This window comes from Fukomys damarensis, unplaced genomic scaffold, assembly GCF_012274545.1.
Source record: "Fukomys damarensis isolate Sample0158 unplaced genomic scaffold, DMR_v1.0_HiC HiC_scaffold_2, whole genome shotgun sequence".
Lineage (NCBI taxonomy): Eukaryota > Metazoa > Chordata > Mammalia > Rodentia > Bathyergidae > Fukomys > Fukomys damarensis.
The window spans coordinates 13,957,572-13,976,420 of NW_022900914.1; the positions used below are offsets into that span (position 1 = coordinate 13,957,572).

General features: G+C 41.5%; 1 protein-coding gene across 10 annotated transcripts in view; it reads left to right on the plus strand.

Moving 5' to 3' along the window:
* The window catches only part of Rasgrp3 (RAS guanyl releasing protein 3), a 116,708-nt gene extending 98,509 nt beyond the window's left edge, over positions 1 to 18,199 (plus strand). For 8 of the 10 annotated variants that reach the window (XM_010645140.3, XM_033763515.1, XM_010645162.3 and 5 more), the window contains 3 exons: positions 2,477 to 2,602; positions 2,917 to 3,278; positions 7,383 to 8,476. In XM_010645140.3, coding sequence (XP_010643442.1) covers positions 2,477 to 2,602; positions 2,917 to 3,278; positions 7,383 to 7,391 — 497 coding nt within the window. In that variant the 3' untranslated portion in view covers positions 7,392 to 8,476. Of the gene's footprint in view, positions 1 to 2,476; positions 2,603 to 2,916; positions 3,279 to 7,382; positions 8,477 to 18,156 lie in introns of those variants that run through there. The other 2 variants (XR_784455.2, XM_033763517.1) reach the window with 2 other exon arrangements.
* The last annotated feature ends 650 nt before the right edge of the window (positions 18,200 to 18,849 follow it).

The following is an 18,849-nucleotide window of genomic DNA, read 5'->3' on the forward strand; positions in this document are numbered from 1 at the left end:
AAGAGAAAGTAAAAAAAAAAAAAAAAAAAAAAAAGTTATTTTGTTAAAATTTCTTTTTTTTTTAATTTGGCATTTTGGGTAGGAATCAAATTGTGTGGTAAAACCAAGAAGCTGTTGGCTTCATGAGAACTTGAGTCTCCTGGGCCAATGATGTCTAAAGAGGAAGCATGTCCAGAAGGAGACCCTGGGGTGGGGAGAGGCAGAATTTTAATTTTTAGCTTGTTCTGTGCGGACAGCATGCTGCCCTTGTCAACACTGCAAGCATCTAGCCTTCCTCTCCAAGACCCCTTGCAAACTGTCCCCGTGCAGTAAACGTGGGACTTGGGCTTCTGCAGTGTGACAGCTGATCTGAAATACTGTACACAAAACCTTCTTCCTTCAAAGGCAGAAATACCCACGCACACCCATTTGTGTAATTCAGAGGCACTTGTCCCTGCTCTAACACACTGTTGTTCCTTTTTCTACAAAGCCACATAGATGATGATGGAAAAAAAGAATCTTTAGAATTTAGTTTTCTTTTTCAATGAATTCATTCATATATTTCTCTTATTAATTGAAATTTATAAAAGACTGAGCTTATATTTGACAAATGCAACATGCATGCATCCTGCGCATTTAGGAATATATGCATATATTTAGCGATATCTATATCTATATCTGTATATATATGGTATGGTGATACCTCAGTTGTCAAACACTGAGAAGTGTGAGAACTGAACATATTTTTCCCCTAAGAAGTAATGGAAAATCAAGTAATTGGTTCTGAGGCCCCAAAATTACACTTATAAATTCATTTTTTCAAGGACTTCAACAAATTTCACAACCAATTCTTAATTTTTTTGTTTTTATTTTGTGTTTGTTAAGATGACTTTTACTGGTACATTTTAGGTCTACGTAATGATAACACTCATGATAGGGAATCTGCACCTGTCCATGATGTATCTTTTTCCTCCCATCCCTGCCCCCTTCTATCCCTCTTCCTCTCCTTGTTTGCAAAAGCTTTGTTTCCATTTTCCCTTCGATTGTCTTCTTTCCCTTCCTTTCTTCCCCTCCCCTCCCTCCCTAGTTTCCCTTCCCTTTGGAACGTGTTCTCCGCATTTCACAGTATGTTGCATATTTTGGCCCTCATGTGATTCCTTCCTTTCACTGTGCTGTGGGTTCTCACAGTTCTTCTCTCAGCTTTCCCGCTGCTATCACTAACTTTCCTATGGTATTTTACACAAAATGCTCAAGAGAGCACCGTGACGAACGTTGTTGTAATGCACTCACACTCACTGGCTGTGTGTAGTCTGGGTGAGAGCAACAGTCACCCCTTCGTGTCCACAGAGAGAGGAGACACGTGACTCACTCTCAGCCAGGACAGGTTTCTTCAGGTGAGAGTTTTGGTTTGACAATTGAGCCAAAGTATGAACACCAAGCAGATTTTTCTCTAACTTCGCTGTTTGAATAGTGGAGAGTTCGAGCTTGGAACTGTTCCACAACTGAGGTGTCACTGTATATACTAGTGTTTAATAAGTTGCTGAATATTTTGTACGGACTGTTTACTCAGGTTCTTTGAAGGATGCGATAATGCTCTTGAAAAATATCATAAAAGTAAGCCAGATGTTGTGGTGCACACTGTACTCTGAGCATACTGGTGAGGCTGAGGCAGGAGGATCACATGTTCAAGCCCAGCCTGGGCAACTTAGTGACTCAGTGAGACTTTTCCTAAAATAAAAATTAAAAAAACAAAAGAAGGACTGGGGATGTAGCTCAGTGCAAAGGCCTGAATTCAGTCTCCAGTATTCCAGTAACACACACACAGACACAGAAAGAAAAATGCAATAAATGAAACATCTTAATCACAGATGAATGCTGTTCACAATGTAAACTATTTGCATAAAATATTTAGTCATAATTTATACATTTTGATTAAATGAGAGAACTGTAAGAATGAATTCATTGAAAGGAAAAAAAGGAAGCAGAAGATATAATCATTTGCCCCGGGAAAGGTTTGGGGACGTGAAGAAAAATAAGAATTGGACAGGTACTGAATGGAGGAGCAACCCACCATCCGTGGCCAAGGCGGCCGCTGTCTCCGTCTCTGAGACCAGAGACAGAGGCTCCTCACCTCATTCTGCCAGGACTCCCTTTGTGGGCATTCTGTCTGGGCCTGGGAAAGAACAGCCGCACCGGATGTGCACTCAGCTTTAGGCAAAGGCAGACACTCCAAGCTGACTGTTCTATAGGCCCTTAGTGACTTGTGCAGAGCAACAGGCTGAACAATTGTAGAACTTTGGGAGCCCAGAGAGCCAGAGAGGCCCCTGGCTCTTTACCAGGTCCTGTCCATCGTCTAGGGGCTTTGCCGGACTCCAGAAATCCAGCCCAGAGCCTGGGGTGGGGTGGGGTGGCCAGCAAACTCTCCACCCCTGGTGCTCAGTCAGTACCAGACATGAGTACCTCACACTCAGCATCTGTACACATTGGGATTTTTCAGACTGCGGAGCCAATTGCCACAAACAGTGCAAAGATCTCCTGGTTCTGGCCTGCAGGAGATTTTCCAGGGCACCCTCCTTGGGCAGCAGTCAAGGGTCCCTTCCCGGAAGCCCCTCGCTGCCCCCAGGTAACGATCTCTGCTTTGTTTGCTGTGCCTGTCTCTCCGCTCGCCACTCCACACTGGCATTTGGATCTCAGCCTTGCCAGAGTCTGTTAAGCTCCAAAGCCTGCCTGGGATGAGCAGCAGCCGCTATGCCGCTGGCTCCTCTACTTGTCTCTGCTTCCCAGTCTCAGTGATATGCAAGTCCTCTGTAGCTACGCATAGTCACCTGTAGTTTCTTCTCTGCTTGGGCTCCGCCTGTCAGACTCCTATGCTAACTTCGATGGTTTGCTATCGAGCAGACGAATGACACGTCACCATCATTCTCCTTCCCCTTCCAGTGCAAGATGAGGTGTTCGAGTTTCCTGGGGTCACTGCCAGACACCGGGATCTGGACAGCAGAGCCATCACGCTGGTTACAGGCTCTTCTCGCAAGATATCTGTGAGGCTACAGCGGGCCACTACCAGCCAGGCCACCCAGACTGAACCCGTCTGGTCCGAGGCTGGCTGGGGGGACTCAGGGTCCCACACCTTCCCCAAAATGAAATCCAAGTTCCACAGCAAAGCAGCAAAGGACAAAGGCTTTGCCAAATGGGAAAATGAGAAGCCCAGGGTGCAAGAGGGTGTGGATGTTATAGACCGAGGCACTGAGTTCGAACCTGACCAGGACGAAGGCCTGGATGAGACCAGACAGGATGGCGAGGTCAGTGCTGGGTGAAATCACAGATAAAGTCAGAAAAGAAGCCTGAAGGGGTTGAGATGAGCCTTTGTGGGGGATGGTCTTGAAGGCGTTCTGATAGTTGTGAAAGCAGTAATGGTTGGGAATCAAGATGTAGCACTTTTAACGTTGCTGTTGGCCTTGAAAAGGTGGCTTTTTTCTTTGGGGAACCTCCATTTCATTATGCATAAAATTGAACTGGACTGAGCTGTACAATTCAGCAAAGGTTATCATGTCTGTGTATGGAAGTGCTGCCCTAGAGACCCACGGCCATTCCATGCATCCAGTGTGTCCGTGGGTCTCCAAGACAGAGCCAAGCCTCAAACTCAGTGGAGACAGTGGAAGCAAAAGACTTGGAGGCAGAGAATAAGAAATGGAAACTCTTGTCCTTACTCAAAAAAGAGGCTTCTGACAGCATTATGGGGAAAAGGGTGGGAAGTGGGCATGGAAACTTCCAGTTCTGTACAACAGGCTCGATCTCCAAACAAGAATTACATTCCTGTCACCCAAAGAAAACTGGGATGCACGTGGAACTTGTTAGAACGTGCTGAAAATAGAAATCGATTCGAGATGGGGTTAGATAAATTTTATTAGTCGGCAGTCCGTAGTGTACAAAGAGAAAGGCTCCGGGGGAACTGGTGTCCTCCTCCTGAGCCGTGTCGCGAGGGCAGCCGTTGCCTCCCTGTCCCGTCAGGCTCACAGCCATCTGGGTTAGGCAGACTCCACGGGACCAAGCCAGTGCTCTGTCTTCTAGTGGGTGGTCCACCATATTCCCCTCATCTGGAGAACGAAGACGCAGTCTCCCTAGCTTCTCGTGATGAGCAAAACCCCAACACCTTTAACCAGAATCTTCCAGTTCCTTCCTCATAACAATAAGAAGGCAACGCACTACTGTATCTCCTCAGGAAATATTTATTTTTAAGTTCCTGCCTTACCGTTTCCTCCTTTCTTATAACACTGTGCTAATTTTCTGTTACTATGATGAAAACCTGATCAGAGAGAGAGAGAGAGACAGAGAGACAGAGAGACAGTCAGACAGACAGATGCCCACCCCACAGTTCTCTTCAAGGATGCGTCCCCAATGATCCAAAACCGCTCCCTAGGCCCCTGGCCTCTTCGGTGTTTCTACCAACTTCACCAGTGCCATGCTAAAGATCTGGGCCTTTGAGACACTGATTCAAACCATGGCACTGTTGATTGTTTGCTTGCAGTGCTAGGGATCTACCATAGGGCTTCATGCGTGCTAAGCAAGCACTTTACCAGAGTTGTGCCGTGAGTCCCATAACTCTGACTCTTAAAAACCTCTTTACTGGAACTAAAGATGTAGCTCGGTGGTAGAGCATGGGCTCAGCTCACAGAAAGCCCTGGGTTCAATCCTCAGCACCCAAAATAAACACATACATAAATAAGTAATAAAAATCACTTTATTAGGGGCTGGGGATTTAGCTCAGTGGTTCCACCACCTGCCTTGCAAGCGCAAGGATCCGAGTTCAATCTCAGAACCAAAAAAAAAAATCACTTTATTGACATATAATTACCGTGCCATGAAGTTCACCCACTTAAAGCATAGGACTCAATGGCTTTAGTGTATTTGCAGAGTTATGCTACTATCGCTACAATCCAGCTTTAGAACACTCTCATTGCTCCAAAAAGAAGCCCAGTAGCCACTAGCAGTCACTGTCCTCCTCCACTTTGCCCTGGCCTTAGGCAGCTAATTTCCATTTTTTCCATATAGATTTCCAGCACTAACTTTACTTTTAACATTTCCCCTGCTAATTATCCCAGCAAATGTATCATTAGTCCTATCCTTCCACATCTGCTAACATAGCTCAAACTGAGAATATCTAGGTGATTAGGAAACAGTTCATGATTTGGTGCCAGCGGAAGATACCCTAGGGCAAGGGGTCCTAACTGCTCTGAAAAGTAGCTTCAGAAAGATTCATGAAAGTGGGGTTTTAAAAAAATTTTATAGAAATTATACATGACATCTGCTGGGCAGAAGTGTCCATAGCATTTAACAGATTCTCAAGTGAGGGCAGGGAGATAGCTGTGAATTAAAAAGAAAAGAAGAAAAGACAAAGATCCATTGTGCAAGATTTTCAGGAGGATACCAGAAATCATGCCGGTCACCTTGTGTCCCCGCTCAGCTTGTAGAGGCTGCCCTGGAAGTCTCAGAAAAAGAGCCCGTTGGGGTGTTGTCATTGGATGCCACCTAGGTCACTCAGGGTGGTACACACCTCGTGGGCACCTCTGGATTCCAGGGGCCCTGCCTGTGAAATTGTCATAAGCTCACCTCTACTGACCACCGCAGTTCAAGTGACTTAAATGGGGCTCTCGAGTTAGGAGAAATTCACAGCCAGTTAAGTGCAGGGCAGTCACCTAGGTAAGATTTCCTGATCATTAATTGCTATTAGGAAATAGGAAGAAAAGATCTGAGGGTTTAAAAAATTTTAACTTTGTCTTTTGGAAATCAAGCCTTTACTAGTCAAATGTGCTCAGTCAGCATTTCAATTTTCTGATCAGATAAACCATGGGGTTGGTTAACTGACCACTGATATCATTTGTTTCACTTAGAAAAGATGGTATACTACTATATAAAATGTATATTTATGGCACAGTCTCTTTGCCGTCCAAATCAGTAACAAGAAGATATTTGAGCTTATTCTGAGAAAAAGGAAAAAAAATGTGATAAAATTACCCAACAGTTGAATATGTAGAGGAAGGAGTTTTCAAATTCAAAAAATCTTCTGCCAGCTAAGGCTAATAAATAGAATGAGAAATGATCCATGCATTAACTATCTAGTGACATATTTATCAATAGCATAATTAAAAATGTTAAAACAGGCATCAACACATTTTCTGTGGCTATAATTGAATGCTATAGACTGGATTAACTTTTGGAGTTAATTTAGGTCACAGCCCTGGGGACTGTGAAGGTGCTGGCATTTGGTGAGGTTGTCTTGCTGCACCTTAACATGGCCCAAGGCATCACATCGCAGCCCAGTGTAAGCAGGCTAGCTCAGGCCTTCCTTCTTAGAGAGCCAGTTATGCACATGGTGGCATGAGCCTATGATCTTAGGACTAGGGAAAGCTGAGGCAGGAGAATCATAAGTTCGAACCTAGCCTGGGAAATTCAGTGACTTAGCAAGACCATCTCACCATAAAAAAAATAAAAGAAAGGCTTGGAATACAGCTCAGTGCAAAGGCCCTGATTTCAAACCCCCACTTTGGGATGGGGAGAGATTTTTTTACAAAGCCAATAATGGCATCGTGAGGGCTCCACCCTCATGGCCTTGTCTAACCCTGATCTCCTCCTAGAGGCCCCACCTCCAAATAACATTAACATAAGAACTAGGGAATCAGCTTTTCAACACACGAACTTTTGGGGAAACATATTTGAACCATAGCAGCAAAAACGGTGCGTAATCTGTGCATTTCCTTCAACGAAGTTCTAGGATTTTCACTCACATTAAAATATCAGGGTGTCAGTATTTTCAGCGGTGGTGGACACTGTCTCACTGGTGACCACTAAGTTTCTGGATCACAGGCCAGGTAAAGATCACTTTTTTGGCAGTAGCATATTTCCCTTATAGTTTTTCTTTAGTTTTCTGTTATCCTCTGATGAATTCCATTTAGCCAACAAATATTTATTTTAGGATTAGGAAATCCTGGACTAAACAGAATTGAATGTGTAAGAATATATACATATACACAAAACATACCCATATACAGCTCGTATAGACTACACGTATGAATATGCATCCATATCTAATTTGATTCCTTACAAATTTTCTTAATGCCTTTATATTCACATTTATATTGTGAGTTTCCAAGAGAGGAACATTTATCAAGCAGCATTTGAGGAAACGCTAAGAACACATGCTTGTGATACTCTGGAAATCTTCAGGATTCCATGGGCTGGGCGGATGACATGACCTTTGAGTGTCCTCTAAATGCTGAGGCTACCTATTGATTATTTAAGTTCAACTCCGCTGAAATCAAATCCATTTGGAAAACGTCTCTCTAGGAACACTTCTGTTTTGTCAAATTAAGACCCAATCATGTAACAGGCTCTGATTTGTGTTGCAGGATGGCTGACTTCGGGCTGGGGAAACTGAGGCAATCGTGTTGGCCTTGAGAAGGAACAAGGTGAGAAACTCTGAAGAACACTCCCATCTCAGGAAGTTATCTGGAAAGACACCCGGATGTTTACTGCCTTTGGACATTGTGGGATCGCCATGGTTGGTCACTGGGACAGAGGATTTACCGTAATAGTGAACTATTTATGTCCTCCTCCCTGCCCCTGGTTAGGTGCCACATAGACTGTGTTATGTAGCTGGTAGTTTTCTCATTACTTTTCTCTAGAGCCAATTATATACGGGTGAAAAGAAGACTTTCTGCGCTCACACTTGATACTTACTCTCAACGTTCAGCCTTTGCTTTTTTGTGAGGATATTTCAATTCTGTGTACTTTTGGGATGGGACCAGTGCTTAACATTTTCTCAAGGGACAAGGAAGTTTCTCAACGCAGTGGTTCTGGGGAAGATGACCTGCGAGGAGAAGCTGTTTATGTCATTCCTACCGCACAGTGGCTGTGATGTACAGGGAGTAACATGTATCTGTTTCCAAGGTCTTCTCAACTGCGTCACTCAGGGGCTGTACCACAGCCGTGAACATGCTCCTAATATTTGTAATAGCCATGGGACGAAATTAACCACGCCTGTCTCAACTGACTGCATACCCTTCTTTCTTTAGATTCCTGAAATAGGAATCGCAATTGAGAAATATGTTTGTTTGGGGAAATAAAACTGAGTAGAAAAATCACTGAACAACCCACTTGGTGAAATTTTAAAAAACTATTGCCAATTTTTAAAAGTCCAAAGTAATTCTAAATTTCGCTTTAAAAAAAAAGCTTTGTTTCTGAAAGATAACTCTTGTACTCTTCTTAATAAATTGCCATCCATAATTAGACTATTCAGTAAAAGAAAATACTCATAATCACCTTGACTTTTTCACTTAAACTCTTTTCCCTGGACCCAGAATATCTAGATGTGGATGGGTTTCTTAAATTATTAGAGAGAACTTGATTCAAGATGTCCAAAAGAGAAGCCAGGTGTTGGTAGTGCACACCTGTAATCCCCAGCACTTGAGAGGCTGAGGCAGGAGGATCACCACAAGTTCAAGGCAAGCCTGGGCTAAGTAGAAAGACCATGTCTCAAAAAACCAAATAAGGAAAGAAGAAAAAGCTGTTGAAAATGGAGATAGAATTGAACCTCTGGGTGAGGAGAACAATTTCTACGTGTGATTTGTCAGCAACTGTTACACACAGGTACATGGTTCCCGTATCAGAAGGCTGTTTTTTTGTACATAGTCCGTGTAAAATGAATGTTCTTGTGACAGTCACTCCTTCCCTCCCTTTTCTTCACTGTGGAGACTTGCTGAGCTCTGGACAGGTCCTGTGCAAAAGGCACAAAGATGAGCGGGACTGGTCTCAGCCTCAGGAATGGAGAGCAGGGGATGCCAAGGTGGAGTAGTTCCTGGGATGTAAATCCGGCTCTGAGGAAGCTGGAACCCACCATCTGTGCTCACCTCCCAGGCAAAATGCCACCCTCTGGGTTTTTTTTTTAAAGAAGTAAATTCAGAAAGAAACCTGTTAATAAATGTGGGACTGCTCTTTTTCTTGTCAAAGGAATTATTTCACTTCACACTTAAATTGGTTATTTTTGTGTTTTCATATATAGGAAGAGTTTCATATTTTCAACCTTCCTATGACAAAGATACTAAATGTACTCTGAGTAAAAAATAAATACAAAAGAAACACACTTTAAAGAAGTAAATTCAGAAAGAAACCTGTTAATAAATGTGGGACTGCTCTTTTTCTTGTCAAAGGAATTATTTCACTTCACACTTAAATTGGTTATTTTTGTGTTTTCATATATAGGAAGAGTTTCATATTTTCAACCTTCCTATGACAAAGATACTAAATGTACTCTGAGTAAAAAATAAATACAAAAGAAACACACATGTATATAAACTATATGTGCATATTGTGCGTGTATACACAAACATAAAACTATGATTAGTTTGTGGAAGGGGAACTCAAATCCATAAGGAAACTGCATAGTAATTTCTATTATGTCATTTTCTCATAATCGATGGTGATTCCGATGTCTCCAGTCTATCAGCTTCCCATAATCAGTAAAATAAACACAATAGGCAAATCTATGATGGAGCAAAACCATCATGATGTTTCTTCCAGACCTATTTTGTAGGTTTCGCGATCACTGTTGCGTTTAGAGCCAAAACCCAAACTAAGCGAGCCTGAGGGCAGGATTTATCAGATGCGTCTGTCCCATCCTCACAGCGGAATGAGGGGTGCGTAGATCTGCCTGAAGCAGAGCAGCTCTCAGAGGTGGCTACCCTCCCCCCTGGACAGAGCTGTCCCCAGCTTTCCACGGTAACAGCATCTCCAGGGGTCCAAGGAGTCTGCTGCTAAACTGAGGGGAGAACTCCTGCAGAAGGGTGCACCGAATTGTTCCTGGTGGTAAGCAGTTTAAGTATCCCTAAGATAAGCACAACGATTCCGCCAAAGTCAAGAACTCCCAGATTAGAATGGCTGAGGAGTTAAATTCTCTCAAATCATTTTACAGAAGTGCACCTTTGGCTTGAAAATTCATGACCAGAATTTTTACACCCACCCCCCGCTACTGGGAATTTGAACTCGCCTTCACAGTGAGCTATATCCCCATCCTTTTTTGTTCTGTTTTTTTTTTTATCTTGAGCTGCCTTGTCAAGTTGCCCAGACCGGGCTTGAATGTGCCGCCCTCCTGCGGACTCTCCAGCGCTGGGAGGCCGGCACGCACCACCGCCTGCACAGAGCAGGACTGCGCGCTCATAGTTGTGGCGCTCACTAGGCACTGGGCGCTCAGGCCCATCCCTCCGAGCCTTATTTCTTCATCTGAAAGAAACTCATTTCATCATCTTCCCCTGCTACCTCGGTGTCTCTGTAAAGATCAAGATAAGGGCTGGGGAGTAGCTCAGTAGTAACGCACTTGCCTAAATTGCAAAGCCCTGGGTTTAATCCCCAGTATTTCAAAAAGGGGAAACAATTCCTTAATAAAGCATTCAACATTACTTTAAGAAGAAAGATCGAGCCAAAAAATATATTAGAAGTCCTTTGTAAACATCTTATAGGTTAAGAAGATGGCACAGGCCTGTCACATCAGCAACTCTGGGAGGCTGAGGCAGGAAGATTTCATATCAAGTACCACCTGGGCAACTTAAAACCTGTCTCAAAAAAAAAGGAGAAGAGAAGAGAAAAAGAAAGAGAGAGAGAAAGAAGAAAGGAAGGAAGGAAAGAGGAAAAAAGGGAGTTGGGGATGTAGATTACTGTGAAGGCCCTGGGTTAAATGCCCAGTACAAAAACAAAAACAACACCTTACAGGTTAATGTTACTTTGCAATTCAGGAAGGTTTTCTTTCAAAATTGTCGATTCCAGAATTTCCTTTTGGGGGGTGATTAGACAGGGTCTTACTATGCGGTTCAGGCTGGCCTTGAATTTGTGGCAGTTCTCCTGATTCAGCCTTCAGGAGTGTGCCACCATGCCCAGATTTTGTATGAATTATATAGCTACATTATTTGGAGGTTCTAAATTTTCTCTCAAACATTCAAACAAAGAAGTAAGAATGAAAATATTCAAAAGTTTTTGTTACTCCAGTTTTTGTTAATTCTGTATGTGTATAGAATTCGTTCTGTTAGTTTTTTTTAACACCGACTATTCTTGTTCTGTTTGAAAATAGGCAAGATTTGGAAACCAAATGGGACATGCATAAAACTCTGGGTTCCATTCCCAGCATTGCAAAAAACAAATACCTCAAATAGGTAAAATGTAAATGAGTTATGAATTTTGAAAAAAAAATCCACATATGGTGTACCTATAGATATGCTTAAAAGATAAACATGCTTTAAAAAAACTAGTGAAGAAAACTGGACAGGTTGGCACGTGCCTGTAATACCAGCTACCCAGGAGGATGAGGCAGGAGGAGTCCTAGGTCAGCCCAAGCAACAAAGTGCCCATCTGAAAAAAAAAGAAAAGAAGACTAGATAGGAGAATCTAGTTTACAATGGGAGACAGAAGGAGAACAAAATTAACTTTTAAAATAAAAAGTCTACCATTTGTTTGACAACTGAAATTCATTTTAGAATGAATGTAGGTGGATGAATGCAGGAGTCAGCTTGGCTTTTAAAGGCTTATCAGAAAATAGCTTCTCTACACCTAAAACTTGCGGGCTAAAGCCTTGAGAGCACAGGTGCCTCCTACAGAAATGCTTCTTTTTTTGCCTTATCTTTTATCATGCCAGGCAGTCTATTCATGTTGGAAACTATGCTCATTCAGAATCCAAGAGACAAGCAGTTCATCCATAAGAGCACAGGAAAGAACCACTCAGAGCACTCATAAGGCAACGGTAACAGCTTTAAAATGCCAAGAAAAAAGAGAGAAGGGAGAGACATTTCTGGATGAAGAGACATTGAATGAAATGCGGCAACTAAATGTGATGTTACAAACCTTGGTTGGGTTCCGTTTCAAAACCTAAAGCAGACATTTTTAAGGGCAACTAGGGAAATTTAAATGTGGACTTTATACTCTGATATTGCCTGAATGCTAATTCCCTTCAGTGTGGTAACCATTTTATAGTTATGGAGAAGAACACATTTTTAGGAGAAGCCTGCTGAAGTATTTAGACAATTATTAATATCTCCAAATGGTCCAGGAAAAACGAAGAGCCAGGCATGGTGGTCCACACCTGGAATTCCAGTATTTGGGGAGACTGAGGCAGGAGCATCATAAGTTTGAGACCAGCCTAGGCCATGTAGCAAAACCTCGTCTCAAAAAATAAAAAGGAGACTTGGAGGCTGAAATTTCCTGGCACTGGTTGGTTCTGAGAAGCAGAAAACAAAAGTCACATCAGCCAAGCAATATTTGTAAGAAACAACCTGTCTCTATGAGAGCAGAGTGCCTACAGTCTTTAAGTCCAATAAACAAATAAATCCTACAGTGCAAGTGGCCACCAAGATGTTAAAAGGCTACCTGAATTTAACTCAAATTTAGGATCCTAAGGAAATTTTCACCTGGCCTGGAAACTATCCTGGCTCCTTCCCAACATGAACTTCCCACTATTTTTGGATAAAAGCTCAAAGTTAGTACGGATTTAAAACAAAAACCCAGGAAATAGTACAAGAACGAAAAAAGACAGCTAACGTTAGAAAATTTCTCAACAGAGAACAAACAAAACTACACAACTGATACGAAAATGATTTCTCCAAGATTTAAACCTACCTAGCCAGGCATGGTGGTACACGCCTGTGATCCCAGCATGCAGAAGGCTGAGACAGGACTGCCATGAGTTTGAGGCCAGCCTGAACTACACAGCGAGTTCAAGGCTGAACTGTACACCTGCTTCAACAAAACAAAACAAAACAAAACAAACAATGAAAAAAACAACCAGCCAACCAAACAAAAAGAATTAAATCTACTTAATGAATTCCTGATCTAAGGAAACCATGATAATAATAAATGCTTATTGTTGTTTTAGGGTATTTTGCTACACAAGAGACAACTAATACAATATCCATAACAATTAAACCACAACCTTTGGAGTTATTTTCTACATTACACAGAAATAGTATGCATCTCTGATGCATAAAATCATTTATATGTTATCAGTTTTCTTCAACTTAGCACCTGGGCCCAAATCTATAGTGACTTAAGCAAAAATACATTTCTCTGGAGAAGATTCTCTCTCTCAACCTTTGTACTACCGACATTTCGAGTCAGTTAGTCCTTAGCTGGGAGGGGAGGTAAACTGAGCATTGTGGGTATTCAACAGTACCTCTGGCTCCTGCCTACCAGGTGACAGCAGCACCCCCTCTTCCTCAAGTAATACCCCAAGTCCGCAGACAGTTCCAAACATCCCTGAGCAGCAATGGGCAGCACAGGGCTCCGGGACACTCAAAGGATATGCAGCCATAATTGACCTAATTTCCAGGTTTTGGATCACTTTTTCTCAGTAATTCTTTCAAACAAACAATAAGGAGAAGGCAGTTCTACCAGGTTGTAAATGTAAATATTAGGACAAAACCCTGAATCTTCTCAATTATCAAAATAAATGCAAAGAGGAGAGCAAAGAGATCCTACATGAAAGACTTTCAAAAGTTATAAAAACAGGGATTTAGCTCAGTGGTGCTGCCACCTGTCTCAAAAGTGCAAGGACCCAAGTTCAATCCCCAGTACAAAAAAAAGGTATAAAAATAAGCTGGGCATCATGGCACATGTAAGCCCAGCAGAAGAATCACTGCAAGTTCAAGGCCAGCCTGGCATATGTGGTAAGACCCTGTCTCCAAAAAAAAAGTTATAAAAATAAAGTATCTACCATATAAATGGGCTGAACTGATCTTCTAAAAGGTTCTCAGAGTGATAAGCCTACAATCCAGTTCTGGGCTATAATAAAAGACCTACCAAAGATATAGCAGGAAAATGCAGACACAAAAGAAACAGTCATTATTAGGGCAATATGACACAACACTAAAGATAAAACTAAAAACAAAAAGCCCAAAAAGAGACAAAGACAAACCCATTTTAATGCTAACACAGTTCACAAATAAAACAGTCATGAATATGTTGCATCAAGTGAAACAGCATCATCATTTAGAGAACAAAAGTATAGGAGGATAAATACACAAAAATACACTAGCGATATAAGACATCTACTTTCATCACACTCAGCTTACAATGTAACAGCAGATGTGGCACCAGGCCTGCCTAGTCCAATATGGCAGCCACCGACTACAGAGGGTCTGAGAGGCATGGCTAGGGAGGTGTGGGGGGTCCACACTGACATGAGCTCTGCGTACAAAATAGGCCAGACTTCTGCAGCTCAGTACAAAGAAGGAAAACACGTCAATAGGTTTTGTAACCATTACAGGCTGCAATGATAGCATATTGGATATAATAAGTGAAATCAAGTTTTTCTTTTTTACTTTATGTAGCAACTTTAAACATTTTAACTTAAACTTGCCTATGTGGCTTCATAGAAAAACGAAATAAGGCAGATCCACATAATTGTAACAGCTAACACACACAGAGAGTTTCGCTCCACATACTATTCTGAGTGTTTTGCACTTATTATCCCACTTACCCCTCTCAACAGCTGTAGAGGTAGATGCTACTGGTACAGCTGTTTTCCAGATGAGAAATTGAGGCACAGAGAAGTTAAGTAGTTTGCATAAGATCACAGTAGCATCTGGGATTTGGTGCCCGTTCACCTGGTGGCAGACTCTATGGTGCAAACCACACAATTGATAAACACACATTGAATGCTGTCAGCTGAGGGACAAATCTCCTCTTCCATCATCTTCAGTGGAACATTTCACATGAAAACACCACTAAATTTACAGAACTGGAGATAATACTGACAAAATTATTTCATTATGCTGTAACATTAGAATTGATTGCAAAACCAGAAAATTGAAGTACCCCAAATTCAGAAATTCAATAAAAACACCCCAAACCTACCTCCTCTAAACCTTTCAAACAAGTCTGGAACCAGGAAATTGAAGCTGAATACCGCACAGCAAATGATCACGCAAAGACTGCGTAAAGTAGCTGTAAGCCACAGCATGAGCATGACTCAGAGCAAACAGTTTTGTTTTCCCTGTGCCTGGCCAGAAAAATCATAATCTTAATACCCTAGTACTACTTTGGCTACTTTGCTGAAATCTAGAAAAGGCAGGGAAAAGGAAGGGAGGAAGGGAAGAAGGCAGGCAGGCAAGTTAAAGTGGACCATTTTCTGGAGAAGTACAATATACAAAAACTGATTTAAGAGTAGAGAGTAGTGGGTGGCGAAGCTATGGCACACGTGCCACAGCGTGCTGTGTGTCATCAATGAAAACTCCAAAAGGTTCGCCATCACTGACACAGGGCAAGGACGGGTACAGCTCAGAGGCACAGCACTTTTTTCCAGTATGCATGAGGCCCCAGGTTTGACCCTCAGGATTAATAAAAAAGCTAAAAAGTAAAAGAAACTTACATCAGCATACACCCATAATTCCAGCACTATGGGAGGCTGAGGCAGGAGGATCGAAAGCTTGTGTTTAGACTGGGCAGTTTAGGAATTTAACCACACCTTATCTCAAAATAAAAGAAAAGGGCTGAAGATATAGCTCGGTGTGAAAGTCCTGGGTTCCTTCTCCAGGATTAGAAAAAAAAGTTATGTATGTATATAGATGGCTAGGGGTGTAGCTCTCTTTAGAAGACTGCCTGCCTCATGTGTGTAAGAGGCCTTGGATTCAATTCTTAGCACTGCAAAAATGAAACAAAAAATAAATAAATAAGAACATAAAGTGTTGCTGAAGAGGTGCTGTTCAAAATTGTCACCAGGCTCAGATGAGTATAACAGAAAAATTTTATCAGACTTTCAAAGAGTAGATAACAGCAGCATAATTATTCTATAGCACAAAGAAAACACAATTTTTAAATGAAGCGTGTACAATATTGATCCTAAAACCTAATAAGAATTTTCTCAAATAAGAGAACTGGAATAATCTCATTTATGAATATCACAGCAAACTTGAAATATTGTAAATATAATAAAAATATGAAAGTTCAGGTAGTTCAAGAGTATATCAGTGTTAATGTTCATGAATATTATTATGCTAGCATATAAACCATTCTATGATCATTTTCATACATGCTAAATAAAAATTTGAAAAAATTCAAGATACATTTTGATTTAAGTATTTCTAAAATTCAAAACAGGTGAAAACTTCTAGATATGATTAAAATATGCTAATCTGCTCCAATTTTCAAACCAGCATGGATTTTTATTGTTGTTCTTGTTTGTTTTTTGAGAGAAGGTTTCCATATGTAGTCCAGGCTGGCCTTGAGCTCACAGCAATTCTCCTGCCTCAGCCTCCCAAGTGCTAGGATTTCAGGCAAATGCCACCAGACCCAGCCCAGCATGATTCTTAAAAAGGAAATAATGTAAGTATTTATACTAAAGCCTTGTCTCAGAAGGCACTATTTATCTAATGTTGCCTTTGAAGTATTAGGTTATACAAATGGATAAAAGAAAATGGAGATGTAAATATTTAAAAGATGACTAAATGTGATATGCTCCTATACCTAGAAACTCAAACAAATCACCTGAAAATTATTACAGACTGTGGAATGATCAACAAGGTATCTGGGATTAAATTAACAGAATGACTTTTCATAAATGGAGAGAGAAATCCATTAAAAGACATGATAAGACTCCATAAACCAGTAACAATAGATAAAACATCAAGGATTAAACTTAACAATAGAGTAGCAGACTATGTGATGATAACAGTCTCCCAAGAAATACAAAAGACTAACACTCAATGGAAAGGCACCAGGTTCTTGGGTTGGAAGAAACTTCATCAAGATTTCAGGCCTCTTCAAGTTCACCTTTCATTTTGATACTGTGATCCCCCAAAATACTATGGAAGTTTTTTTGTTTTTTTGTTTTTGTTTTTTGTTTTGTTTTGGTACTGGGGATCAAACTTGGGACCTTATGCTTGTGAGGCAGGTGGTGGAACTACTGAGCTAAATCCCTGGCCCGAGATTTTTCTTTTTATATTAGCAAACATTTTACATTTCATGAGGGAAAACACAAACATGAACAGCTAGGAAATACCTGAAAAAGAGAGAGTAGGGGGAGAGAGAGGAGAGGAGAGGAGAGGAGAGGAGAGGAGAGGAGAGGAGAAGAGAGGGAGAACAGAGAAAGCAAGCGAGCTACAAACTCCTAAAAAGTTCAACAATGTGGGACTGGGATGTGGTGAGTGGTACGTCTTCCCTAGCATCCATGAACCCTAGGTTCACTCCCCAGCCCCTGCCATTCTTGGTTTCAAATAAAATGGGCAAAAAATTGAACTCACAGAAGAAATCCATGGGACTCATGAAACCACACTACCTTGAGTTCAATCCCTAGCATAAAAAGAAAAAGAAAGAAGGAAACAAACCACTTAAAATTACATGATGACAGCAGTCTTGCACCTCACCCACCAAATGTGAATCCTCTCTCAGCCCAAGTGTGAGGGGCACAGATGGTCTATTCTCACACCACTGTTAAGAATGTACATTTGGATAAAGGCAATGAAGATGGTTTGAGCACTATACATCAACACTAGAGATGTACTTTCTTTCTGACTTAGTAACTGAACAACTGGGAATGTATCCTAAGCGTAGTGAGATAACAGTCATTAGTAAGAGCAGTACCATTCACTGCAGTGCACACCCTGCGCCAGGCACTGCTCTCAGCAGTTTACATGTTGGATCTTTGCATCAACTCCGAGTTCTTACTGACGAGGGCCGAAAAGCAGAATCAGGCTCAGGACCACACAGTTAAGTGGAACCAGGCTTCAAACCCCAGGGATCTGTGTTCAAAATTCTTGCTCTTACTCATGAACTCTTAAGCTATTCTTGGACATCAGAGACATAGAAGTGAACATGCTTTTTCACAACATTATTGTTAAGGAAAGGAACGGACTGGTAATAACCTAAAATCCATCAGTTATGCCCTGGCCAAGTCACTGGTATGACGGGACAATGCCATACAGCAGGACATTTAAAAAAGGAACTCTGTATGAATTAATATAGCAAAGTCTCCAAGGTACTTTTTTATTTTTAGAACCATGGGCCTCACATATCCTAGGCAAATGCTTTATCCTTAAACCACATTCCCGGTCCAAAGATAAATATTTAAATAAGACAAAAGTGTAAAAAATATATATTGTATGCCATCATTTGTGTACAAAAGAATGAATTAATTTATTATCTTTTAAGTTTAAAGGAGCCCTGGAGGAAGACAGAAGCACACTCCTGATACATCAGGTGTCTATGAGGGAAACTGCGTGGCTGGGAGGCAGAGGTGAGATGGGGCTTGGGTTTCTTCTTCCATTTTGAGATTTAATTATCATTTACAGAATGATAATGGATCCCTCATTAGGATCTGTCACAAGGGAACCGATGGAGGCAAAGTTTCAGGGTGACTAACGTAAGGACTGATTCCAGAAGACTGTATCCTTACTCTTTTAATATGCATTTAATGAAACAGAAATCACAGCCCTAGTTACTGAGAGAACTGAGACCAAAGTCCTAACTTATAAAAACTAACACAGTCCACTTCTGGTAGCCGACATCATCACCAGCATTTGTCCAGTGTAAAGATGACTCTGAAGGTGGATGCCCACCACAAAAGGTTATATTCTCAGGAAGGGGCAGTACAGACAAGCCACTGCTGGGGTAGGATAGCGCATTAGGAAAATAGTACTCCTCACACACACGGGACAGCATTTTCCACATTAGTGGATGTTAAGCCTCTGTGCTCACCTGCACATTTGGTAGTTTCTTTTCTTTTCTTTTTTAAGACAGGGTGTTGTTGGGCCAGGGGTGTAGCTCAATGGTGCAGTGCCTACCTGGCAAGTAGGAGGCCCTGAGTTTGATTCCTGGTACAAAAAAAAAAAAAAAAAAAAAAAA